Genomic DNA, 27,611 nt, shown 5'->3' with positions numbered 1-27,611 from the left:
TGTTGAAAATGCTGTCTGTTTTATATTGGATGGTTTTTAGCACCTTTGTCAAAGATCAAGTGACCATAGGTGTGTGGCTTCATTTCTGGATCTTCAGTTCTATTCCATTGATCTAACTTCCTGTCTCTGTACCAATACTATGCAGTTTTTTTTTTTTTTTAATCAAGATTGCTCTGTTAATACAGCTTGAGGTCAGGGATGGTGATTCTTCCAGAAGTTCTTTTATTGCTGAGAACAGTTTTCACTCTTTGGGGCTTTTTGTTATTCCAGATGAATTTGAGAATTACTCTTTCTATCTCTGTGAAGGATTGAGTTGGAATTTTGATGGGGATTGCAATGAATCTAAATTGCTTTTGGCAAATGCCCATTTTACTATATTAATCCTGCCAATCCATGAGCATGAGAGGTCTTTCCAGCTTCTGAGATCTTCGATTTCTTTCTTCAGAGACTTGAAAATTTTTGTCATACAGATCTTTCACTTTTTTGGTTAGAGTCACACCAATGTATATTATATTGTTAGTGATTATTGTGAAGGGTGTGGATTTCCTAATTTCTTTCTCAGACTGTTTATCCTTTGAGTAGAGGAAGGCTACTGATTGGTTTGTTGATTTTGTTTATCAGCTGTAGGAAATCTCTGATGGATTTTTTGGGGTCACTTAATTATACTGTCATATCATCTGCAAATAGCGATATCTTGACTTCTTCCTTTCCAATTTTAATCTCTTTTACCTCCTTTTGTTGTCTAATTGGTCTGGCTAGAACTTCAACCACTATATGGAATAGATAAGGAGAGAGTAGGAAGAATCCGTGTCTGGTCCCTGATTTTAGTGAGATTTTCAAGGTTCTCTCCATTTAGTTTGATGTTGGCTATTGATTAGCCGTATATTGCTTTTATTATATTTAGGTATGTGCCTTGAATTCCTGATCTTTCCAAGACTTTTTAACATGAAGGGTTGTTGTATTTTGTCAAAGGCTTTTTCAGATCTGGTGGGATGATTATGTGAGGTTTTGTTTTTTGTTTTGTTTTTTTTTTTTGTTTGTTTTTTTGTTTTTGTTTTTTTGAATTGGTTTTTTATATAGGGGTTGTTAATGGGTTTCTATATATTGTACCATACCTGCATCCTTGGGATGAAGCCTACCTGATCATGATGGATGATTGTTTTAATGTGTTCTTAGATTCTGTTTGTGATAATTTTCTTATTTTTTGCATTGGTATTCAGAAAGGAAATTGGTTTGAAGTTCTTTTTCTTTGGTCTGTCTTTGTGTGGTTTAGATATCAGTTTTAACTGTGTCTTCATAGGTAGTGCTCATTCTGTTTCTATTTTGTGAAGTAGTTTGAAGAATATTTTTATCTTCGTTGAACTTGTGACAGAATTCTGCACTAAAACCATCTGGTCCTAGGCTTTTTTTGTTAGGAGACTTTTAATAATGGCTTCTATTTTTTTAGGAGTTAGGGGACTGTGTAGAGGTTTTAGCCAATCCTGATTTAACTTTGGTACCAGGTATTTGTGTAGAAAATCATCCATTTCATCTAGATTTTCCAGCTTTGTTGAGTAATAGACTTTTGTAGTAGGATCTGATGATTTTTTTAAATTTCTCCAGTTTCAGTTATATCTCCCTTTTCATTTCTGTTATTTTTTAAGATTTATTTATTTATTATATGTAAGTACAGTGTAACTGTCTTTAGGCACATCAGATCTCATTATGGATAGCTGTGAGCCACTATGTGGTTGCTGGGATTTGAACTCAGGACCTTTGGAAGAGCAGTCAGTGCTCTTAACCACTGAGCCATCTCTCCAGCCCCATCCCTTTTCATTTCTGATTTTGTTAATTTGTATACTGTCTCTGTGCCAACTGGTTAATTAGCTTATCTATATCTTATCGGTTTATCTATCTTGTCGATTTTCTCAAAGAACCAGCTCCTGTTTTTGTTGATTCTTTGTAGAGTTCTCTTTGTTTCTTCTTGGTTTTAGTCCTGAGTTTGATTATTTCCTGCCTTCTATTCCTCTTGAGTGTATTTGCTTCTTTTTGTTCTAGAGCTTTCAGATGTGTTGTTAAGCTGCTAGTATATGCTCTCTGTAGTTTCTTTTTGGAGGCACTCAGGGTATGAGTTTTCTCTTAGCACTGCTTTCATTCTATCCTGTAAGTTTGGGTATGTTGTGCCTTCATTTTCATTAAATTATAAAAAGTCTCTTAATTTCTTTTTTTATTTCTTCCCTGACCAAGTTATCATTGAGTAGAGGGTTGTTCAGTTTCCATGAGTATGTGGGATTTCTATTAATTTGTTATTATTGAAGACTAGCCTTAGTGCATGGTGATCTGATAGGATGCATGGGGTTATTTCAATCTTCTTGTATCAGTTGAGGCCTGTTTTGTGTCCTATTATATGGTCAGTTTTGGAGATAGTACCATGAGGTGCTGAGAAGAAGATATATTCTTTTGTTTTAGGATGAAATGTTCTATAGATAATTATTAAATCCAAATGGTTTATAAATTCTCTTAGTTTCACTGTGTCTCTGTTTAGTTTCTGTTTCCATGATCTGTCCATTGGTGATAGTGGAGTGTTTAAAGTATCCTACTATTATTTGTATGAGGTTCAGTGTTTGGTCTGGGCTTTGTTTCTTTTAAAAATATTAGTGTCTTTGCATTTGGTTCATAGATGTTCAGAATTGAGAGTTTATCTTGGTGGATTTTTTCCTTTGATGAATATGAAGTGTCCTTCCTCATCTTTTTTGATAACTTTTGTTTGAAAGTGTATTTCATTCATTATTAGAATGGCTACTTTAGCTTGGTTCTTGGAACCATTTGTTTGGAAATTCATTTTCCAGCCATTTATGCTGAGGTAGTATAGGTCTTTATCACTTAGGTGTGTTTTGGGTATGCAGCAAATGCTAGGTCTTGTTTTAGTATCCAGTCTTTTAGGCTGTATCTTTTTATTAGAGAATTGAGTCCATTGACGTTAAGAGATATTAAGGTCCAATGATTGTTACTTCCTGTTATTTTTGTTGTTATAGGTGCAGTTATGTTTGTGTCACTATTTTCTTCTGGGTTTGTTGAAAGAAGAATGTCTCTTGGTTTTTCTTGGCTGTAGTTTCCCTCCTTATGTTGGTGCTTTCCTTTTTTTATCTTCTGTATGGCTGGTTTACTGGAAAGATATTGTTTGAAGTTGGTTGTGTCCTGGAATATCTTGTTTTTTCCGACTGTGGTAATTGAGAGTTTTGCTGGGTATACTAGCCTGGACTGGTGTTTTTGTTCTCTTTTGACCAAGGTCTTCTGACTTTGAGTGTTTCTGTTGAGAAGTCTGGTGTAAGTCTGTCTGATGGGTCTGCCTTTATAGATTACTTGACCATTTTCCCTTACTGCTTTTCATTTTTCTTTGTTCTGCGCATTTGTTGTTTTGACTATTATGTGACGGGAGGAATTTCTTTTCTTTTCTGGTCCAATTTATATAGCATTCTGTAGGCTTCTCGTAAGTTTATAGTCCTCTTTTTCTTTAGATTAGAGAACTTCTATAATTTTGTTGAAGATGTTTACTGGCCCTTTGAGTTGGGAATCTTTGCTTTCTTCTATACCTATTATCCTTATGTTTGGCCTTTTCATTGTGTCCTGGTATTTCTGGATGTTTTAGGTTAGGAGCTTTTTGCATTTTGCATTTTCTTTTGACTGTTGTGTCAATGTTTTCTATGGTATTTTCTACCTGAGATTCTCCTACCTCTTGTATTCTATTGTTGATGCTTGCATTTATGACTCTTGATCTCTTTCCTAGGTTTTCTATCTCCAGGGTATTCTCCCTTTGTGATTTCTTTATTGTTTCTATTTCCATCCTGTATGGTTTTGTTCCATTCCTTCACCTGTTTGATATTGTTTTCCTGTATTTCCATAAGGGATTTATGTGTTTCCTCTTTAAGGGCTTCTACTTGTTTACCTGTGTTGTCCTGTATTTCTTTAAGGGAGTTACTTAAGTCTTTCTTAAAGTCCTCTATCATCATCATGACATGTTATTTTAGATTAGAATCTTGCTTTTCTTGTGTGTTGGGATATCCAGGGCTTGCTGTAGTGGGAGAACTGGGTTCTGATGTTGCCAAGTAGCATTGGGTTCTGTGGCTTATGTTCTTTATGCTTCCCTCTTGACATATGGCTATCTCTGGTGTTAGCTGCCCTTGCCCTCTCTGATTGGACCTTGTCCCTCCTGTGAGCCTGTGAGCCTGGGTATGTTCACACTCCTGGGGGACAGGTTTTCTCTCGACAGGGACAGCTCTGGGGCACAGGTGGAAACTGGAAAGATTGTGTCCTGGACTGTGCTGTGGTTCCTGGGTCCACTGTTCCTGGGCAGTTCCCACCTGTGACAGGTATTGTTAAGGTCTTCCCACCTCTGAGCTTGGATGTGGCCACTCCTGGGGAACAAGTTTTCTCTGAGTGGGATTGGGGTAAGGAGGGCTGTTGTACAGTGGAAACAGGAAGGATCCTATCCCTGGCTGTGCTTTGGCTCCTGAGTCTGCTGGGCCTTAAATCCCCTTTTCAATGCAGATGTTTAGCTGCTTTTCTTAACTGTGCACTACTGTCAGTACCTGTAAGCTAGGGTATGTTACTCTGGTTTTTGTTGTTTGTTTATTTTTCTTTGTCTCCATGAATTTACAGTTTTGAGTTTTTATTAAAACTCAGAGTGGATAGGTTAAATGATTTTAATCTTAAAATCTGCTGAGTTGTTTTATGGACTTAAGCTGTTAATGGATGAAACAACTGCTAGGTCTGGTTCTTTTATATTATACTTAAAAATTATCTTGTTATGAATATTCTTGGTGTCTATATGTCATAGAAGGTTGAATAATGGTGTCTTTATCTATTAATGGAGAATGTTTTGTTCTTGTTTTGATTTTTGTCACTTTTAGCATGATATAATTAAAGGATTTTATGTATGTGCAAATTACATGTTACAGCTACTTGATTAAATGATCCCCTTTTAAGGTAATATGTCACTGGTCACTTATAATGGTTTTTGAAAAGTCACCCAGTTCTTGATTTTATTTTATTGGGATCTCATGTGCATGAGTTTGTGCACGCACACTCCTGTGTGATTTTTAGACTTCTGTGAACATAGTGCTGGAGGGGCAAGATCAGTACAAATGCAGTGCTTATGTATTAAGTTCTCAAAAATAATGTAAAAAGTCTAGTGTCTGTAGTTTGGCTGTTACTTTGTAGATACTTTGTCTTTTAATTTTTTCTAATATTTTATTTTATTGAAAATAGTCTTTTTTCACACAATATATCTTAGTTACAGTTTATTCTCCTTCCGTTCTTCCCAGTTACATCCTATCTCCCCTCTCATCTGGGTCCATTCCTATTCTGTCTCATTAGAAAAGAACAGGATTTTAAGAGATAATAAAATATAACTACCTTAGTTTGGGTTTCTATTACTGTGATGAAACACCATGACCAAACTTCCATATTACTGTTTATTATTGAAGGAAGTCAGGACAGGAACTCAAATCAGGGCAGAAACCCAAAGGCAGAAGCTGATGCAGAGGCCATAGAGGGATGCTGCCTACTGGTTTACTTCCAGTGGGTTGCTTGGCCTCCTTCCCTCCTTCCTTCCTTTCTAACTTTTTTACTGACTCTTTGTGAGTTTCATATCATGCACCCCAATCCCATGCATCTGTCAATTGCTTCATATCCATGCCCTGTCCTTGCAACCTCTCCACCAAAAGAAAATACAAAACAAAAATTAAGAAAAATGAAAAACAAACAAACAAACAAACAAACAAAAAACAAAGCAAAGCATAGAAAACATGTTGCTGTGGAAGCTATGGTGTGTCTTAGTGTGTCCCACAGTATATTGTGCACACTTACTTGGAAATGTTCATTGCAGTTAGTGATTGGTGTGGTTTGAGGTCTCTGTCTTCTGCTACACCATCAATACTGTATCCTCCTCAGGACTGCTCTTGGTTATCCTGTTGTTTTGTCTTGTTTTCTTATAGAACCCAGGACCACCAATCCAAGGAAGTACCATCTGTGATGGCCTCAGCCTTCCCTCACCAGCCACTAATTAAGAAAATGCCCTACAGGCCTTTATGTAGAACCAGCAAACACAATAACAAAGATAAAACAAAAATCTTACATTGAAGTTGGCAAGACCAACCAACAGAAAGAAGAAAGCATAAGAGTCAGAGACCTACTTGTTTGTATACTCAAGAAATCCATGAAAACTCTAAACCATGTATGTGTATGGAACAGATCTGGTGCAGACCTGTCTTGGTCCTTTGCATCATGTTTCAGTTTCTGTGAGTTCATATCAGCTTTGCTCATGTTGATTTAAAGGGCCTTGTTTGATTATTATCTGTCATCCCTTCTGGCTGCTTCCTTTACTACCAGATTCCATGACTTCTGAGGGGAGGGATTTGATGGAGACATCTATTTAGGGATGAGTGTTCAAAGGTCTCTTTCTCTGTGTAATGTCTGGCTGTAGCTCTCTCTGGTTGTTCCCATCTGCTGCAGGAGGAAGTTTCCCTAAACAAAGTACTGATCTATAAGTATAACAGACAATGATTAGAAGTCACCTTATCACTAGTTTTAAAAAATTGGTTTTCAATGTTTATTTTATGTGCAGTGGTGTTTTGCCTGCATATATGTCTCTGTGAGGGTGTCAGAACCCCTGAAACTGGAGTTAAAGATAGTTGTGAGCTGTTATGTGGGTGTTGGGAATGAAATCAGGGTCTTCTGGAAGAGCAACCAGTGCTCTTAACCTCTGAGCCATGTCTCCAGAGCATTCTTTAAATGACCAGTAGTATTTCGTTTTACGCTAGGTCTCCAGTCTATCTGGTCTCTGGTTATTGAGCATCCAGGAGGTATCAAGTTTGAGTTGCACTCAGAGTGGCCCTTAATCATGTATTGGTTGGCTCACACCACAAGGTTTGTGCCACTATTGCTCTAGCATATCTTATAAACACTATAGCATTGCAGATGTATAGCATGTATAGATGTAAATAGTATAGCATTGTAGGTTTGTACTCTTTTGGCAGTGTGCAGAGTACCTTTCTGTACCAAAGAAGCCAGGATGTAGTAAAGGCTTGACATAGGCACCAGCTCACCTCTCCATGTTCAGTGAGTTCTGCAGATGTTGTCTTCAGCAGTGGGGCCTTGGTGTCAGTTTGTGGAGAGAAATCTTTATAGTCTTGGCAACTGCTCTGGTTGTTTGGGAATTTCTGTTTGGCCAACTGCTTAATTAGATGTAAATCAGTTCCAGTACCAGAAGATTTGTTTGATGATGAGATTGACTGTTAGGACCCTGTGTCCTCATTATTTGATTTGACTTAGAGTGCCTTTATATGTGTATATATTTTAGGACTTTCCTACCAAATATGGTTTTCATACTACCCCTCAATTGGGCTTTAATTTTAGCTGTCTCTCCCCTTATTACCTCCCTCAACTCCTCCTTCCTCATCCCCACCTGCTCATCTCAGTCCAACTACTTCCTCACCCATCCATAATTATCTATTTGATTTCCTATTCCTTCATGAGATCTATATGTACCCTCTTTTGTATTTACCCTCTGTGGTACTGTGGATTGTAGTTTAGTTATTACTGATTTAATGGTTAATATGTGCATACCATATATATCTTTCTAGGCCTGGATACCTCACTCACGATGATTTTTTTTTTCCCCTGCTTTCATCCGTTTGTCTGCAACTTCATGATGTAATTGTTTTAATGGCCAAATAATACTCTGTTGCATAAGTATATCACATTTATCCATCTTTCTGTGAAAGGACATCTAGATTGTTTCTAATTTTTGGCAATTATGAATAAAGCAACAATGACCATACTTGAGTAGGTATATTTATATTATGATGAAGCATCCTTTGGGTATATGCCCAAAAGTGTAGTATAGCTGGGTCTTGAAGTAGATCGATTCCCATCTTCTTTAGGAACCATCATGCTGATTTCCATAGTGAGTGTACAGGTTTGGGGACCCAGTTAAGAAGGTTGGTGCTGGAACCCACAGTCAGACTAGGTCTGAGGTAGAAAAAGGTGTAACTGATGCCCTGATGTTACCTGAGTCTGTCAGGAGATCTGGAAGACCAGGTGGGCCTGACATGCCTCGAGACCCTGGGAAAAGAAGCCTAGGATTCAGTAGTGCCAGCAGGTGAGTCCATCCATAATGGATGACATCTAAGTCATTCTGACACTTGTGCAATGAAATCTCAAAGTAGTTTTAATTTTCATTTCTATGATGGCTAACTATGTTGAACATTTCTTTTAACTTTCTCATCTATCTGAGTTTCCTCTTTTGAGAAACCAGTTTAGATTTGTACCCAGTTTTAATTTCTCTCTCTCTCTCTCTCTCTCTCTCTCTCTCTCTCTCTCTCTCTTTGTAATTTAAAATAGATTCTTCTTTCATAACAAATCCCAACCACAGTTTCCCCTCCTTCCATATCTCCTAGCTTCCCTCCTACCTCCCCTCTGCCCCATATCTACTTTGCCTCTGTTTCCTCTTCAAAAAAGAGCAGGCCTCCAAATGTTAACAATCAAATAAGATACAATAAGACAAAGCTAAAGTCCTTGGAGGCTAAACAAGACAACTCAATAGAAGGGAAATAGTAAAACGAGCATGTAAAAGAGTCAAAGATACACCTGCGTCCACTGTCAGGAGCCTCAGAAAAGCACTAAGCTAACAGCCATGAGACATGTGCAGACGATCCAGTCTGTACCCCATTTTTAAGTAGATTATTTGATTTATTGATATTTAGTGTTTGATTTCTTAATATTTAATCTTTATATATTTTGGATATTAGTCCTCTGTTGGATATGTAGTTGGTAAAAATCTTTTCCCGTTCTGTAGGCGTTCTGTGCAAATGATAGTGTCTTTTGCATGCAGGTTCTCAGTTTTCACTGTTTCAGTACCTCTAGCCATCACTGAAAGCTTGGTGTCTGATATTATCCTTCCTACTTACATGTTTAGGTCCTTGACATGTACATGGCTTTCATGATTTCCAGTATAATGTGGGAGGTTTTTTCAAAGCCTTATTAGTCTTCTAATTATCTGTGTTAGTTACTTTTCCATTCCTGTGATAAAGTACCCTGACATACAGCAAGTTAGCTAAGAAAGGCCTTATTTTGTCTTAGTTCCAGTGGGGATACAGTCTATCATAACAAGGAAGGCATAGCAGCAGGCACTTGGCTGCCATGGAAGCAGAATGATCGCGTTTTGTCTTCATACAAAAAGAGGAGGGGAAGGGTGGGGAAGACTTCAGAGCCCTTCCCTGTGATGTATTTTGTTCAGCGAAGTGCGCCTTTCTAAAGTTTCCATAATCTGCACATAGAGGAAACAAGCATTCAAGCACATGAAGCTATGGGAGGTATTTTATAGTCAAATTACAATATTATCTTTTTTTTTTTTTTAAGACTTCTTCCTACACTGTCCTGTGTGATCCACTGCTTATATTCATTCCCATTTGTTTTAGGTGACTGCAGCAAATAGACTTTGCTCTAAATGTTTTAATGAATATTAAAGACCAGAATGCTTCTTCTGTATCCCCAAAGTGTGGACACAGGTGAAAGAAAGGCAAACCCTTGAGCCAAGCTTTCAGAGTTATCAAGCTAGTTAAAGACAGAACTCTAGTTGTTTTAGAATAAAGTTCACAAGCTTTCTTTGGTACTAGCATTCTGGCACCCTGTTCTCAGAACCTGGGCTGATAACATCATGGTTACTGATGAAGGTGACCCTGGGACATTTGCTAAAATGTCATATTACTTATAACTGAACTGAGAGTCACTACACTATTTTTGTTATATCTATGTATGTATTTATTACATCTGTGAACTCCTGCCTGTAAAATTTAGAAATTTATTGATAAATCTCTTCATATTCATTTAATGTATCAGTAATCTCAAGCCAATATTTACTTTTGGTAGGGAGAAGAAATTGAACAATAGGTGTATGGTTATTTGACATGACCTTTATTTTCTCCTAAATATTGGGAAAATTTTGTAGTAAACATAGGTATGTTAATTAATATTCATCTGTATCAAACATTAATGCTGATGCTTCTGTAAAAGAGAAAAATCGCACAAATGTTCATATCAGTAAGATTCATTTTTCATTAATAAGGAGGAAATATTACACTTGAAATTTCTAAACTGAATCCAGACACTCATTCACTTAATGTAGGTTTAACTTGAGTTTTACTACTTTTTGAAAGCAGTCCATATTCAGAAGATATTGTTCTTTCAGTTTTTAAACTTTGATGTTGCTTAGGCTAGCAGTATGTAGGATATTAAGCTGCAGCAACTACATTAGCTGTTTGGCCATGCAAGTAAATACATGGTATTTGATGGTGTATTGTGTAGTTATAGTGTGGTGTTAAACTACTTTGCATGGATTTCTAATTCTATGACCCCCATCATATGTCCATAGAATAAGGAAGAAATCACTTGTTTACTGATATTATTTTAGTTGTGTTCTCTTTTTTATGCAATCTTATTTGAAAGGACAGAGATAGGGAGGTCTGAATGGCATTAGTTAATAGAACACATTAATTTTTCTTTTAAAAAAGAGATGGGTAAAGAATATTGGAAATAGTGAAGTTGATGTTCCGGGATCTCATTTTTTGTCCCTTATTCCAGTACTTACCTAACATTATAAAATTGGTATTTCATTTACCCTGTGTCTTTTAGTTGTCATCTGTAAAATTAAGAGTTAAAATAGTCAGCCTGCTTCATCTCCATAATTTTTAATGGCAGCGATATTCTATGGGAGGAGCATGTGTTTGGAGCCAGGCAAATTTGTGTTCAATCATTTGTCAAATATTTACCTTTTAAAATGGCTGTCATCAAGGAAGACAAAAGGGACTAGATGTTGGCCTGATTTGGATGTAGAGAAATACAGACACTAACATAATATGAGTGGGAACGAGAACTAGTACAGCTTCTTTGTGATCCAGAATTTGGAAGGGAGAGGAAAGTTGATGGTGATTATGAAGCCAGCCTCTTCTATAGCGACCATGCCTGGCTACCATTTCATTTACAAACATGAATTTCTGCTATGTGTTCGTGTGCTATAAAAAAAAAAAATTAGAACTTCTTTATATGGAGGTTGGGGTGTGTGTGTGTGTGTGTGTGTGTGTGTGTGTGTGTGTGTGTGTGTGTTTTCATTACATGTCTGCCTTTGATTGGGAAGTAATGAGTGAATTTACTATGTTCAAGAGATAGCTTCTTTTAGCAGAGTAGGCTGCAGATCCAATCATAATGCAGTTTGCTAATCCTATAAGACTAATGTTATTATTGGACCAATGGGTACATCTTCTCTAGCAGGTTGGTACTGTAGCTTACAAGGTTCACATCTAGATAAGACCCTTAATGATTTTTCCCTTAGCTATCTGAGTAGCAATATCTGGCACTATAAAAGCTACCCAGCAGGAGGGACTTTCTGGCTTAGTTTCTACTTGATTTGTGTGATTTCTATTTCAAACTCTGTGGTACCTTTATTTCAATGGTGGGGTCTAAACTTAAAGTTCTGGTAAAGAACCAATATTGGTGACAATGACCTATATTGTTTAGGGAGGGGAAGGGGCTTTGAGGTGTTCTTGGTCTAGAACTCACTGAATGGTATTCTATACCTGCTACTGGGATTTCATTTAGTAACTCATGGTCATTAGGGAGAGACAACATTCTACATATGATAAGTGCCTCTATTTTATTATTTTAATTATATCTTTAAATAGCTTTAATTAACCTAAAGTATAATAGGTTTCTTCATACTTACTAGTTTTGGTTAGCCTTCCCTTCCTACCATCTCTGTCCTTCATTCCCTCCCTCTCCTGTTTACTGTCTTTAAATTCCCAGTATTTCTTCCCTTTGTTTTTATACTATATACATTCTGTACCACTCCCAACCCCGTTATAGACTTGCTTCCCTTTACCAGTGATCCTTTTCTAACTGTCTGATCTCTCTGTAGATATTCTAACTTAAACACTCCACTCTGAAAATTCGTGAGCATTATCCATGTCTGAAAAAACATGTAGCATTTGTCTTTCTGGCCTAGGTTACCTCACTCAGAATAATATCTTCAGTGTTGTTTATTTTCCAGAAAATTTTAGTTCCCTTTATAGCTGAAAAACGTTCTATATTTATATTTAGCCCAGAGATATTATCCATTTATTAGGTAACCAATTAGTTAAGCTGATTTAGTTCTCTAGGTGTTGTGACTAGAGCAGCAAGGAGCATAGATATGCAGGTATCTCCTTGTTAGAACAGACTGAGTATATGCCTGGGAATGGTATACCTGGGTCATACATATAGTTTCCTTTGATGTACAAAATCCTTTTAGTTTCATGAGGTCTCATTTGTTCTCTATTGATCTTATTTCTTGAATGACCTGAGTCCTGTTCAAAATTCCTTACATTTTGCTATAGCTATATTGGTTTCTGGTCTTAGGTTAAGGACTTTGATTCCATTTAGAATTTATATACTTACTTTGGCAGGATAAGAAATGATGATCAAGTTTCATTCTTTGGCTGGTAGATGTAGCAACATTTGTTTGAGATGTTCTATTTTCTTCAATGTGTTCTTTTGAAATCATCGTCAAAAATCAGTTTGTTCAATCGTACGTTTCCCTTGTCTATCCACCACTTTTGGAATGTGGGAGAGCTGGCCCTGAGAGCATGAGAGTGGGAGAACTGTCCCTGTCCCTTGTTTGCTCTACCATCCCAGACAGCAGACCTTGTACCTCGCCTGAGTAGAGCTGACCTTGATGTGTAGGTATAGATTAGCCAGCTTCAAGAGCATGAGCCAGAGAGCTGGCTCTGCCCGCTTGCTGGCAGTGGCATTGGGTGAAACAGCTGGGGCAGGTTAGGAGAGCTTGCCCGGGTCCTGTGGGTGCTTGAGAACTAGTGCACTGACCAGCTCTAAGGCTTTGAATTGGCCTATCTTCATTATTGAACATCTACCCCATTGATGAACTGCTCCAGTGCATGAAGGAGCCAGTCCTACAGATCCAAAATTACAGGATCTCTAAATGACAAAGGGCAACAAGATAGCCAAGAAGAGTCCCAGTGAGGTTCTAGTATTGATAGTGTAACAGAAGTCAGAGGCCTGTACCAGACTAAGACTCACTGCAATGAACATCTACAAGCAAAGAAATATTGACAAAAGGGTATACTGTGTTTCCACAGTGACTCAGCTACAGCTTTCACAATGGGTCTCCCCTACCCCACCCCCACTCCCCACCCCCGTTTGGGGAAAGGTTACAAGGGTGGAGGGTGGGTATGAGGGGAGAGGGAGATAATTAGGATTGGGGTGCATGATGTAAAATTTACAGAGGACCTATAAAAAAAAAGAATCAGTTGTAGTTGCATGGGAGAACGTTAATATATTTTTCATTATTGGGACTGTGTTCTCTTCAGTTCTCACCTCAATCCTCTTCCCTTCCTCCTGTTGTCCTCTCCCTTTCCCCCAACTTTCTTCTCTCCTTCACTCAACAAACAAACCCTTAACTATTTCTACCTCTCTTCCTCAAATTCTTTTGTTTTCTTTGTTTTGAGTCGGTCAGCTGGAATTTGCTTGTTCTGTGATCCTTCTGCTCTCTGGCTGGGCTTCCAGGTCTACACCTTGATTCCTGGCTCTTGTTTTTATCTGTATTGAGAAATTTTAAAGTGCTTCTTCACTCATAGTTTTATATGATGGCTTATCTTTTACAGCTTTATTTCTTTCTTAATCTGTCTTTTTTTTATTTTATACTGTTGTTTTATAGCTTTAGAGAAAAAATTTTTAATTGAAAAATTTTGTCTATCAGATTTATGTGGTTTCCTTGATCAGTTTTTAAATCAAAAGTAGGTTCTCATTGTTCTTACAAAGTCTAGTATATTCAACAGAATCAAGGATGACAATAGGGTGGAAGGTGAGAACTGAAGAGAAGGACATAGTCCAATAATGAAAACTATTGCTATAGTGTATTGATGGTTTCCCATGTAACTGCAACCTCCTAATTTTCATAGAGATTTCAAAAGTACACTTTGGAGAAGAGAGAGCATCTCAAACAAATGCTGTTCACAACATCTAGATAGGTTACTAATTATACATCCAAAATGATTTGGAACAGGAATAGATAACTAGAAGGGAAATCAATCACTTAGTACATCTGCGAAGGAAGCACTGTGTCACAGATAATAGTCTTGGGACAGAGCAGTAGTCTGAGTTATTTATAGGCTTTTGTAGACATCTGTGTTCTTTGGTGAGAACTAGGATCTGGCAAGTGGCGACACGGAGTTACAGTGGGAACTTGCTTATGGCTCTTTGCACTTCAAGAAATGATCGCAGAAGGTAAGCCAGACATTGATGACATTGTTTCTGTGATATAGGATATATGGATATTTTTGATTTGAAAAATAGTATTTGAAAAATATATTTGAAAAATAGTCTTATGTAAATATTAAGTTGGTTTGCATTTGAGACTGATGTTTATGGATTTATTTATGAAAAAGCTCTAATCTCTTTCAAAATCTAATTTTAATACTAATTCTCCCAACTTTAAATATAATCTCTCTTCCTGATTTTTTCAAAGATTGATCAATAAATTTAATTTCTTTGTTTGTAGTTAAATTATTCAAGTTTGTGGCATACTATATGAATCTTACGACTGTCATAAGGTGGCAATGTCTCGGGAACCTACCCCTCCTCTGCCTGGAGATATGTCTACTAGTCCTGTTGCGGAAAGCTGGTGCTACACACAGGTACGTGCTATTTAAAGTACATTGGCTGCTTGTCAAATACATTTTCTAACTATGACAAATATTACTATAAAATTATAAAGCAGTGTGGCTTCATCGTTGTTGTTAGAATCAATATTTGATTTGTGACAAGATTAAGACATGAGTATAAAAGGTGGTTTTTCTCATCTCGTAGGTTAAAGTAGTGAAATTTTCCTACATGTGGACTATTAATAACTTCAGTTTTTGTCGAGAAGAAATGGGTGAAGTGTTAAAGAGTTCAACATTTTCTTCTGGCCCAAATGATAAAATGAAATGGTAAACATATTTTTTACTCTATTTTATTAACTTTATGTTTATTGTTATTGTTGGTCCTATGGTTATTAGTATAATTTTATATTAAATTAGTAATTAATAAATTATTATATTATTCCTAATAAAATGGAGAAATGTAAAAATCTATGGGTTTATTTCAGAAGTGCTGTTGTGATATTAATTTGTAGGTAATTTCAATATTGTCTGCCTTTTTTTGTTCTTGCCAAATACTAAGTTACTATAACTGCCATGTTGTTTAATTTTAGGTGCCTGAGGGTAAACCCAAAAGGCCTAGATGAGGAAAGTAGAGACTACTTGTCCTTGTATTTGCTTCTGGTCAGCTGCCCGAAGAGTGAGGTTCGAGCTAAATTCAAATTTTCTCTTCTGAATGCTAAAAGGGAAGAAACAAAAGCAATGGGTAAGTTATTGGCAAACTGGATGAAGACTTCTCTTTATACTTTACCTGGAAAAGTTTGAGATGATTGTCCTTTCTTAAGTCTTAGTCTTTCTTTGGCCATTGTTTAATTTTATATTTCACATTCAAACTAAAGTTGTTTAATATATTTTAGCTTCATTGACATATAGAAGTACTTACAATAATTTTGTGTCCTAAAATGACATTGTACTTGTCACTTGGAAAAGTAGTTTCTGTTAAAACAGGGTTCCTAGTATATGTCATCAGGAAAATGTCTCCTCTCCCTTACCTTTTTGCTGGACAGCATTACAAGGAAGTAGAATGGCCTCATATTTTGTCCCTAGATTTTTCTTTTTCTTTTGATTATAGTGAATTAACAGTGAATGAAAGAAAAGAAAATTTTCTCATAGTCAGAGCCTTTTTCTTTACTTCAGAGCTGCATAAGAGAAGAATGTTAGAGAATATTTACAATGTGTTTAATAGGGTTTCTTTAGTAGCCTGTGAACTGCCACTCTGAATTATAAATACTTTATTAGAAATGAATCAAAGAACTGAGTAACTTCATTATACATAGCAATTATTAACTTTTATATTTTCATATTATGTGTCATTTAAAATAGTAAAGTATTTCAGTTAAAGTTCTGTGCTGATTGTATAGATAATAATATATAATAAATACCTTCTGTTGGGAATCTTGTGTATTTCACAACATGCAATTGAGCAGTCCCTAAAATGTTCAAAACATCTTAGATTTTATTAAAATCTTTTACAAATTATACAAAAAGCATTTTTTGGCTCTTATGTGAGGGCATTTATTTCATGAGATTATATCTAAAATCTTGGGAATGGGAAGAGACTTTTTCTCTTACTCTCACCACCTTGAGGTTTTCTATTATTCAGCAAACTTAAATCAATAGGGTGTGTTTGCCAACAGTGCTTAAAAGATTTCTTAATGGATTAGATCATTTGGTTTTAAGGAGAGAAACAACAAATAAGATATTTTTTAACAAAATTTGGATATTAGATGATGACTGCTATGCCAATATCAGTATGATTTCAACTTATATTTACATGCAGCAGTGTGTGTGTGTGTGTGTGTGTGTGTGTGTGTGTGTGTGTGTGTGTGTGTGTGTGTGTGAAAATAAGTATATGTGCATGTCTGTGTCTTTTTCCTTCTATGGGAGTTCATGGCTTTTCTTTCTTTTTTCTTTTTTTCTTTTTTTATGAGATTCAGAAGTCTTAAGTTCAGTGACTGTGGCCAAACTTTGAGCAACAGTGAATCGTTTAATTCTCCTTGACAAATTTCTTCAGATGCCTTTTTTATACTTGTAGCTAACACATCACAATGAATATTCTAGCTATATTCTGCACATCTGTATTTCTTTACCATTAAGAAAAAAATTATCTGTGATACTTGTTTGATTTAAACCTCTGTTTTCCACCAGAAAGCCAAAGAGCATATCGATTTGTACAGGGGAAGGATTGGGGATTTAAAAAATTCATTAGAAGGGATTTTTTGCTTGACGAAGCTAATGGTCTCCTTCCAGATGACAAGCTTACGTTATTCTGTGAGGTAGGTATGTTTTACATAACTCCATGGTTTATTTAGTGATGTGGAAAAGTGTGAAGTATATTAACGCAGGTATAAGTTTAAAATGACAGTGATTGGTTTATTTTACAAGGTTTCCCTTATAAATTCTTTCTTTAGAAAAAAAAGCTGAGCAAAATAATCTTACAAATCAACATGGTGTTTTATATATTTGCCATATATCTAGTTGTTTATTTAATTACATTACCACATACTAAATATATATCATTGTGTTTGTTTAATAGCTTCCTCATTTTGAATAATGCTGACATAGCCAGTATTATAGAATAATCTGATATAACTTTATTATGTACAGTTTGTAGTTTGAATAAAAAAGCATGTGGAAAACATTGGGAAGCCTTCTGGTCCTTCAAGCAATTGGATTAACATAGTCAAATCTGTGTTAATCTTCTAAAAAGCAAATCTGAGGTTTTAATGCTGTGCACATATAATTTGGCATAAGAATGTATGCTTAATTTATATTCATAATACATCATATTTTGAAAATTGTGAGTGTTTCCTCTGCCAGGAGTTGACTCTTACAACTTGTGTTATGTTTAGGTTTCTGTTTTCTTGTACCATTTTTATTTTGGGGTAGTTTTATTTGTATGAAATCATGAAATTCAATTTTTGGAGTAAACTCAAGGGTTTTTTTATTGTTTCTAGTACAATTTTATTGATATACTTAAAGTAGCAGATGAATTTCTTAAAGTATCAATATACTTCAACAAGTTAATGTGAACAGATGAATGTTGTAACTTCCTTATCTACTCAATTAGCTTTAGTCTTCTGTAGTCAATGTATAAAAACTTTCAAAATTACAAATTACAAACTCTGTATGTTTTATCTTTCTGAAATATATATTGTATTTAAAATATGACCACAGAGAAATTCATACATAAATGAACAGCATAATTCATTTGTTTAAGTACAATTGTTGGGTCGTTTTCTCATTATTTCAAGGGTTTTAAACCTGAAGTCTTTGTAGTAAGCATGTATTTAAGTAATATTTTAAATAGAAGTTATACTCTTTAAATTTTGGCCTTTAATGTAGACCCTTCCAGAATTTTAGGATTGATCTTAGTTTGAAAATGTTAGTTATTTCTTTAATGTCATATTTCATGGTCCTTAAACATTATTTGAGCAATCTATGAAAACACAAACAAAATGGCCTGATAGTTTTGACTAGTGATTTAACCTTTTTTAGAAAATAATCTGTATTATAGAACTGAAATAGTATTTGTTAATAGGTGTTTTCCTGGGTATATGTACTGGAACCTAGACAATTAACAAATTCAGAATTAAGGCTGAAATTAATTTTAAGATTATTCAAGTATGTGTCTTGTGTTATCAGTATGCTAAATAACACATTTTAGTGACCCATAAGACGTATTATGACATGTTTTATCCTATTTTTAGATTTTGAAATGTGCTTTTCACTAGCCCAGACATTATCTCGGGCACTATCTTTAGTTAGGTGGGCAAAAGGACCTTTAATTAACATTCTCTGTGCCCTCCATCATTCCTTCTACTCCTCTCATGGATGCCCTTCATTCTACAGCATCTCCAACACTGCTTGCAGAAGAGGTGGAAGCATTGCACTGCCCTCCCTAAAGAACTGGCACCTCCCCTCCACTGCAAGTGGTGCTGTAGACAGGTAAGGCAGCTGGGTGCTACTCTTTTTGTGCAAGACATAGCTTAGTCTTGCAGTCTACATAGTGGCTCAAGTGGCAAGATTTAGATGAAAATCTCTAACAGTGTAAAGCAGCTCTGTTTCCTTTCTCCAAAATGATGCACAAACAGGAATTGAGAATAAGTTGGAGAAATAGAACACTGGTTAGAGTCACTCATATTTTGAAACCTTAAAATTTTTTAAAAATATTATCAATAGTCTACAGATCTATGACATTCCTTGAGAAACAGAGAAATATATATGGATATAGCTAATAGATATTTGTATGTACATATGTATAGTTAAAATATATGAGAAGCTTTTAATAAAGCTGAACTCATTCTTTCCTAAGGACACATAAAATTTCCTATTGATAAGGTATCCTTTTAATAAGGTCTTTTTAATTGTGGTAATGTATAGAAGATGGGTTTCATTTTCCAAACTCATAGCTATGACCAGAACTTTTAAAATGGGGTCTTGAAACCCCCAAGCTCTTATTATTTCCTTTTTCTAGGAGATATGCAACACTGGACTCTTAAAAGCATCTGCCTTGGGTTAAGCAAGTAGTTGATTCTAGTGATAATATTGTAATACTGTGTGGGTTTAGAAACAGCTCCCTTTTAGGGTTCAAATTTTTAAAATTCAGAACAAGTTCTGTTCAGTCAAATCAGAAAAGAACTAGATTTGTGAGCTAGATTCATATTCAGTTATACCCCTCAAATGTTCATCTTCATTATATTATGATCTTAGGGTAAACCAATGGCAGGTTTAAAAAGAGAATTGTCCTATGTGTTAAGTCAGCAGAGAATCTCAGCCTTCTTCCTGAATTTTCTCTCTAGGTTCCGTAAAGTTGTTTATTACCTGTTCTCAATGTTTTTATCATTTCAAATTCTAGATATCAAACAATGAGAACTGATCACTTCTCAACTTTATTTAGGTCATTAATTTCTATTTGAATTGAAATGTATGGTCTTTGGAAGAAAGATAAGATATAGATAAGATGTGCAAGGAATACAAGTCCTTAGCACTGTGATTGCTTATACAGAATGTAGCTGTGCATCACTGCCACAATGATAATTACTCTGTTTTCTTATTCTTTTATATACTTATTTTATATATGATTGTGTGTCTTCTGCCAAGTTTTTATATTAAATATATTAGCTTGGGGCCCAGGGAGATAATTCAGCGTGTAAAAGCACTTGCTACGCTCATTCTTGATGACCAGAAAACACATAGAAAGCCAGTTGTGACGGCACACGCCTGTAGTCCCAGCATTCCTACAGTAAATGAGAGGCTGAGACAAGAGAATCAGACTGAGACTTGTGGTCTAGCTAGAAATAACATAGGAAGCCAGATTCAACCTCAGAAACAAAGGAAGGAAAGAACTGACTCCTCAAAGTTCTTCTCTGACCGCCACATTGATGGTTTGACACTTGTGCACTTGCAGTTCACACACACACATGCACACATACACACACATGCACACATGAGTGCCAAGAAACAAATATGTTCTATTGAATTAGATACAACACCTAGAATTTAAGAAATCTTTTCATATATAAATTGTGACTGTATTTTTTATAACTATTGTATAATATAATTTTTTATAACTATTGTATAATATAATGTATTGTATATACAGGTAATTAAACCAATTCTCTCTACTTAAAAATTCTAAGAGTAATTATTAATATAAGCAATTAAATACATTATATGCTAAAAATGATTGGTAAATAATTCATTTACATCAGCATATTCCATGTGTGTATCATTGCCTTTTGATAAACAGTAAAACAGGGCAATGAAGTAAAGATCAGTGAAGTATTTTTCTCTCTTTAAAGTTACCAAAATTTTAGATACTTTGAATTATGGGAGTTTCAAGATGGAACCTTTTTTTATGACTTGAAGTACATAATATTCTGGCCCCATATTTAGAAAATAAGATTATTGTAATAAATACTTTTGTTTGCAACTGTTAAAGGCATATTGTTCATAATTGTTATAAAGTAATTTTGTATATTAAAAATAACACAGTATAAAGACCTTCGGAGTCTGGAGGTAATGAAGCCTTTTCTGGTACAGACTATTTGTGTGATTTATATTGCTTTATTTACCTTTGATACCAGTTTGAACTGTCTATAAATTAGGATAAAGGGGTCACATAACCTCTATGCCATATATATTTCCAATCTAAATCTTGTCTAGCTTTTTCTTAGAAGTGTCTAGTAACTAGTATATTTCTATATGCTAATATATCAGATCTCTAAACCTTTTTTAAACAAGACCATATATTTGTGTGTTAATAATTTGTTCCAGTTTATCTGTTATGCATTTTCATTTTCTACATGATTTATTGTAATACAAGTTTCCTGCATGGTGTTTTGTTTTGTTTTGCTTTTTGAGACAGGGCCCCTTACTCAACCTGGTGCTCCTCATTTGGCTGGCTGGCCAGCAAGTACTAGGGATCCCCCTATCTCAGCCTTCCCAGTGTTAGGATTACACTTGCTGCTGTAAATTATTATTTTTTCCCTTGGGTACTGGAGATCAAACACAGATCCTCACATTTGCGCAGCAGACCGTGAACTGCCTGAGACATCTCTCAAGCCCAGTGTGTACCCTTAAATTACACTCTTGAGAAATCAATTCATTTGTCTACCGCTTTGTAAAAAATGTTCCCAATATTTAGTACTCAAAAGCATAACTAATATAGCACATGCAATTTAATTTTTAAAAATTGTTCATTTGCTCTGAACTATTTGGTTTGTTAGTTGAAGTGTTTCATTTCTGTTGTTGTTCATTGTTAATATGTATTTATAAAATAATATAATGGGGTGCATTCTCTTAAAGATGGTGTGAAGGTTATAAGATTTGATTCAGTAAGCAACGATTTTTAATGGGGGAATCTACGTAAAAGCAGTGTCACAGTTATCCCAATTCTTATTTAGTGTTTCACTGATAAAGTATATGCAAATTGAACTAAACATTTGCATTGAGCTCACCTTTGACTTTCTAGAAAATGTCATGAATTTTAAAAATTACAGTGGGAATTCTTTTTCTTAAGTGTGTTTCTTATTATTTTAAGTAAATTTTAGCAGATATTGTCGAAATGTGTAGGAATAGTAATTAAGTTACCAATTTTCTTTTTATATTTACCTTATTATATGTGGGGGTATTTTGCATCTGTGTCTCTATACCACTGACTGTCTGGTTCCAAGAAAGGTCAGAAAAGGACATAGGATCCCAAGGAGTTACAAATGGTTAAGAGCTACTGTGTTGGTGGTTCTGGAACCCATGTGTTTTAGAATGGCAGGCTGGACTCTTAACTGAATCCTGAGCCGTTTTCTCTACCTCTAAGATTCCCTTTTTTATATAGTAATAGTTTTATCTTTGATAATTATTATAGTTACATGTATAGTAAAATTGAAATGTTAATAGGTGTGCAATGTAAGTGGGGAAAAAAACAAAAATTTGTTAACAAAATGTCAACTCTTCAAATCTGATGATAATTGTGGAGTTTCTCGTAAGAAATAATTCTGTGATTATAATTAGTGAGCTTTCTAATTGATTAAATAGTCATTTATTTATATACAGTGTTACCAGTGGAAAGGATTTAGGTGATCTCTTAGTTCCCCTTGGCTTTTTTTCGTTTGTATCATTGAATATGTTTTGAGGGTACTAGAAGCTGGGATTACTAGGTATTAGGTACATTGAATTAATCAGGGTGTCTTACATTTAGTAAATACAATGTTCACATAATAACTAATGATTGCTAATGTTGTTTAAAATGTTTTCCTTGTTGTCTTCTTTATTAGGTGAGTGTGGTCCAAGATTCAGTAAATGTATCAGGACATACTAATACAAACACTTTGAAGGTGCCAGAATGTCGGCTAGCAGAAGACTTAGGGAATCTTTGGGAAAACACAAGATTTACAGATTGCTGCTTTTTTGTGAGAGGAAAAGAATTCAAAGCTCATAAGTCAGTGCTTGCAGGTACCTTTTCCTTTGGATAATATAACATTTTAAAAATAAATCTGTGCATTGAGTAATGATGCTTATTCTTGTTATAGCTCGATCCCCAGTTTTTAATGCAATGTTTGAACATGAAATGGAAGAATGCACAAAGGTAAATGTTGTTAAAAGGCTTCATATTATTTAGTTTGTATATATGTATGTGTATAAAATACACATATTAAAAATAGCTATGCATGTTCTTGTTCTCAAATTATAACAGAACAACTTTAGAAACTGGGGGGAAATGCATCCTTTAATAAAATAGTAAATATTGTCAATGTGGATGCTCACTGAACCTCGTAAGGGACAACTGATTTCATGGTCTCATTGCTAGAGCACTTACTGGTGTGCAGAAAGCCTGTGAGTCATCCCTAGTGAGAGAGGGATGGAAGGAGTCACACGGGGGATTACTGAGTAATCTCTGGTTCCTAGGGCATAAATTACCCACCTGTGTACAGACTTTTGTTCAGAATTCTTTTGAATTATATTTTAATAAATTAACTTAAAAGATAACAAATAGTCAGCTTTATGGAGCTTTTCCATTGCTTTTGTTATTTCTTCCTTTTATATCTTCACCTGCATTCCCTGACTTCTTCCCCATGCAAGAAAACCTTTCCATCCTTAGTAGTTCACTCTCTATTTTCACAGAACATGTTTTCTACTGCTCTCCTCTCCATTTAGGCTTATGCTGTTCCACTCCTACTAATGGACCCATTCTAAAAGTTTGTGTAGTCTAAGAATGAAAAGCTGGAGTCCTGAGAGAGACCATGGGGGACTTTTTCTAATCAAGACCTGATTACTTCATTTAATAGATGGTATTTTCTAAATCAACCTGTTTACCTGAAAATTTCAATTGATTAATTAATTAATTCATTAATTATTGTACCTAAATAAAATTCCAAAGTGCATTATCTGCTTGTCAGTTGATGGACATCCAAGTTGCTTACATTGCCTGACTACTGTGAATAGAATAACAATGAACATCAATATACAAGTTTCTTTGAAGCCACGTATTGTTCCTTTGGATATATTCCCAGGAGTGGTGTAGCTGGGTCAGTTGGCAGATCATGTAGATACACCACACAGATGTTCATAGTTGTTGTATCAGTCTGTATCCCCACCAGAAGTGAATAAAGGGTTCCTTTATTCATATCCTCAGTATATTTTTTTTTCTTGGTAAAAGCTATTTTGACTGAGATATGATGGTATCCTCAGAGGAGTTTTAATTAGTATCTTCTCAATGGCTAAGAATGTTGATTTGTATTTCTTTTAAGAATTCTGCATTAAAGTATGGTCCATTTAATTAGCTTGTTTCTTGATTTTTTAGTTCTTTGTATATTGTAAATATTGATTCTCTGTCAGTATGATAGGATGAGCATTCTTACTATGCTAATCATACCAATCCATGAGAATGAGGGAATCTCCCATTTTCTGAGGTCTTCGTTGATTTCTTTCTTGAGAGACTTGAAGTTCTTGTCATACAGATCTTTCACTTGTTTGGTTAGAGTTACCCCAAGATATTTTATGTTATTTGTGGCTATTCTGAAGGGTGTTGTTTCCCTAATTTCTTTCTCAGCCCTTTCATCATTTATATAAAAGAAGGCTACTGATTTGTTTGAGTTAATTTTACATCTAGCCATTTTGCTGAATTTGCTTATCAGCTGTAGAAGTTCTCTGGTAGAATTTTTGTGTTGCTTATACTATCATATCATCAGCAAATGGTGATACCGTGACTTCTTTGCAAATTTGTATCCCCTTGATCGCCTTTTGTTGTCTTATTGGTCTAGCTAGAACTTCATGTACTCTATTGAATAGATACTGGAAGAGTGGGCAGCCTTGTTTTGTCCCTGATTTTAGTGGGGTTGCTTCAAGTATTCATTTGATATTTCCTGCTGGTTTGCTGTATATTGTTTTTATTATGTTTAGTAATAAACATAATTTTTATGGGCCTTGAATTCCTGATTTCTCCAATACTTTTATCATGAAGAGGTATTTTGTCAAAGGCTTTTCAGCATCTAAGAAAATAAATCATGTGGCTTTTTTTTTCTTTGACTTTGTTTATATAGTGGATTATGTTAGTGGATTTTGTATGCATCCCTGGGATGAAGCCTAGTTGGTCTTGGTGAATGACAATTTAGATGTGCTCTTGGATTTGGTTTGGGAGAATTGTATTGAGTATGTTTGCATCAATATTCATAAGCGAAATTGGTCTGAAGTTCTCTTATTTTGTTAGGTCTTTGTGTGGTTTATATATCATTGTAATTTGCTTCATAGAATGAATTAGATAGTATTCCTTTTGTTTCTTGGTTTCTTTTTTGTCTTGTTCTTTTTTTTTTCTTTTTTTCTTTTCGTTTTGTTTTGTTTTTGGTTGAGAAATTTTTAATGACTTCTATTTCTTTAGCAGATTGTTTACCTGTACTTGATTTAATTTTTGTATGTGGTTTATTTCTAGAAAATCATCCATTTCATCTAGATTTTTCAGTTTTGTCAAATATAGACATTCGTAGTAGAATCTGGTGATTTTTCTTTTCTTGTTATTATGTCTCCCTTTTCACTTTAGATTTTGTTAATTTGAATACTGCCTCTGGGCCTTTTGGTTAGTTGGGCTAGGGGTTTATCTATCTTGTTGATTTTTCTAAAAGAACCAGCTTTTGGTTTTGTTGAGTCCTTATATCATTCTGTTTCTTTGTATTTCATTGATTTAGGCCCTGAGTTTGACCAGTTCCTCCTGCTGTCTACTTCTCTTGGGTGTGTTTGCTTCTTTTTGTTCTAAGGCTTTCAAGTATCCTCTTAAATTGCCAGATAGGATCTCTACAATTTCTTGATGAGAGCATTTAGTGTATGAATTTTCCTCTTAGCACTGCTTTTATTGTGTCCGATAAGTTTGGGAATATGTGTGTGTGTATGTATGTATGTATGTATGTATGTATGTATGTATGTATGTGTGTGTATGTGTGTATGTGTGTATGTGTGTGTATATATATGCTGTGTCATCATTTTCATTGAATTTCAGGAAGTCCTAAATTTCTTTCTTTCTTGCCTGGACCAAGTTATCATTGAGTAGAAAGTTGTTCAGTTTCCGTGGATATGTGGGTTTTCTGTTGGTTTTGTTGTTACTGAAGTCTAGCCATCATCCGTGGTGATCCGATAGTGTGCATGGGATTATTTCAGTTTTCTTGGATCGTTGAGGCTTCTTTTGTGACTGATTATATGGTCAGTTTTGGAGAAGGTTCTAGGAGGTGTTGAGAAGAATGTATATTCTTTTGTTTTAGGAAATGTTCTGTATATATTTATTAAATTCATTTGATCCATAATGTCTATTAGTTTTACTGTGTCTCTGTTTAGTTTCTGTTTCAATGACCTGTCCATTGGTGAGATTGAGGTGTTGAAGTCTCCACAGTTATTGACTAGCATTCAGTATTTTAGAGAAGTTTCTGTTATGAATGTTGGTGGACTTGCCATTGAGGCATAGATAGATGTTCTGAGGCTTTCTCTTGGTGGATTTTTCCTTTGATGAATATGAAGTGTCCTTCCCTATCTCGCTTGATAACTTTTGCTTGAAAGTTGATTTTATTGAATATTAGGATGACAACTCCACCTTGTTTTTTGAACCATTTGCTTGAAGACTCTTTTTTCAGTGCGTTTTTTGTATGCAGCAAAATGCTGTCTCCTGTTTGGGTACCCAGTCTGTTAGCTTATGTCTTTTTATTGGGGAATTGAGTCCATTGATATTGAGAGATATAAAGACAGATGATTCATTGTTCGTTCCTGTTGTGTTTGTAGTAGTAGTATGAGGCCTTATCTATAATTATTTCTCTCCTTTTGGTTTTATTGTGAGATGATTACTATTTTGCTTTTTTCTTTGGTGTAGGTACTCTTCTTGTATTGGAGTTTTCCTTCTAGAATCCCTCTGTGGGGCTGGATTGGTAGACATTGTTTAAATTTGGTTTTGTCTTGGAGTATTTTGGGTTCTCCATCTATGATTATTGAGAGTTTTACCAGGTATAGTAGTATGGACTAGAATTTGTGTTCTCATAAGGTCTGTATGACATCTGCCGAGGCTCTTCTAGCTTTAAGAGTCTCTGTTGAAAATTTTGGTGTAATTCTGATAGGTCCGCCTTTATATTTTACTTGGCCTTTTTCCCTTATAGCTTTTAATATTCTTTCTTCTGTGCATTTACTGTTTTGATTATTATGTGACGAGAGATTTTCTTTTCTGGTCCAATATATTTGGTGTTCTATAGACTTATTGTACATTTATGGCCACCTCTTTCTTTAGGTTGGGCAAGTTTGCTTCTATGATTTTGTAGAAGACATTTTTGGGTCCTTTGAGCTGGGAATCTTTGCTCTCCTCTCTTCCTATTCTTAGATTTGGTCCTTTCATTGTTTGTTTTTGGGGTAGGAGTTTTTTATGTTTTGAATTGTCTTTGACTTGTATCAATGTCTTGTGTACCTGAGATTCTCTTTTTATATCTGTTGTTGATACTGGTATCTCTATTTCCTTTTATTTAGGTTTTCCATTCTAGAGTTGCCTCCATTTGTGTTTTCTTTATTGTGTCTACTTCCATTTTTAGGCCTTGAACCACTTTGTTTAATTCCTTCACCTGTTTGATTGTGTTTTCCTGTATTTCTTTATGGAATTTGTTTCTTCTCTAAGGGCTTCTACCTGTTTCCCTATGGTTTTCTTTATTTCTTTCACTGAGTTATTTATATCCTCCTTAAAGGATTATTATCTTCATGAGATAGGATTTTAGGTCAGCTTCCTTATTTTCAGGTGTGTTGGTGTATCCAGGGCTTGCTGTGGTGGGAGAACTGGGTTGTGACAATGCCAAAGTATACTGGCTTCTGTTGCTTATGGTCTTGTGCTTGCCCCTTGGCCATCTGCCTTCTGGTTATCTTTGGTGTTAGGTA

General features: G+C 35.2%; 1 protein-coding gene across 7 annotated transcripts in view; it reads left to right on the top strand.

Moving 5' to 3' along the window:
• Spopl (speckle type BTB/POZ protein like) overlaps positions 1-27,611 on the top strand; it is a 73,810-nt gene that overhangs the window by 25,131 nt on the left and 21,068 nt on the right. For 2 of the 7 annotated variants that reach the window (XM_063283453.1, XM_039104707.2), the window contains 8 exons: positions 5,976-8,140; positions 14,588-14,723; positions 14,896-15,017; positions 15,281-15,432; positions 16,875-17,002; positions 18,579-18,674; positions 22,502-22,679; positions 22,757-22,812. In XM_063283453.1, coding sequence (XP_063139523.1) covers positions 14,646-14,723; positions 14,896-15,017; positions 15,281-15,432; positions 16,875-17,002; positions 18,579-18,674; positions 22,502-22,679; positions 22,757-22,812 — 810 coding nt within the window. In that variant the 5' untranslated portion in view covers positions 5,976-8,140; positions 14,588-14,645. Of the gene's footprint in view, positions 1-5,975; positions 8,141-8,174; positions 14,314-14,587; positions 14,724-14,895; positions 15,018-15,280; positions 15,433-16,874; positions 17,003-18,578; positions 18,675-22,501; positions 22,680-22,756; positions 22,813-27,611 lie in introns of those variants that run through there. The other 5 variants (XR_005501835.2, XM_017591625.3, XM_017591627.3 and 2 more) reach the window with 3 other exon arrangements.

This window comes from Rattus norvegicus, chromosome 3 (assembly GCF_036323735.1).
Source record: "Rattus norvegicus strain BN/NHsdMcwi chromosome 3, GRCr8, whole genome shotgun sequence".
NCBI classification, from domain to species: Eukaryota; Metazoa; Chordata; class Mammalia; order Rodentia; family Muridae; genus Rattus; species Rattus norvegicus.
The sequence above is the reverse complement of the archived record's forward strand: the minus strand, read 5'-3'. Positions and strand labels throughout refer to the sequence as shown.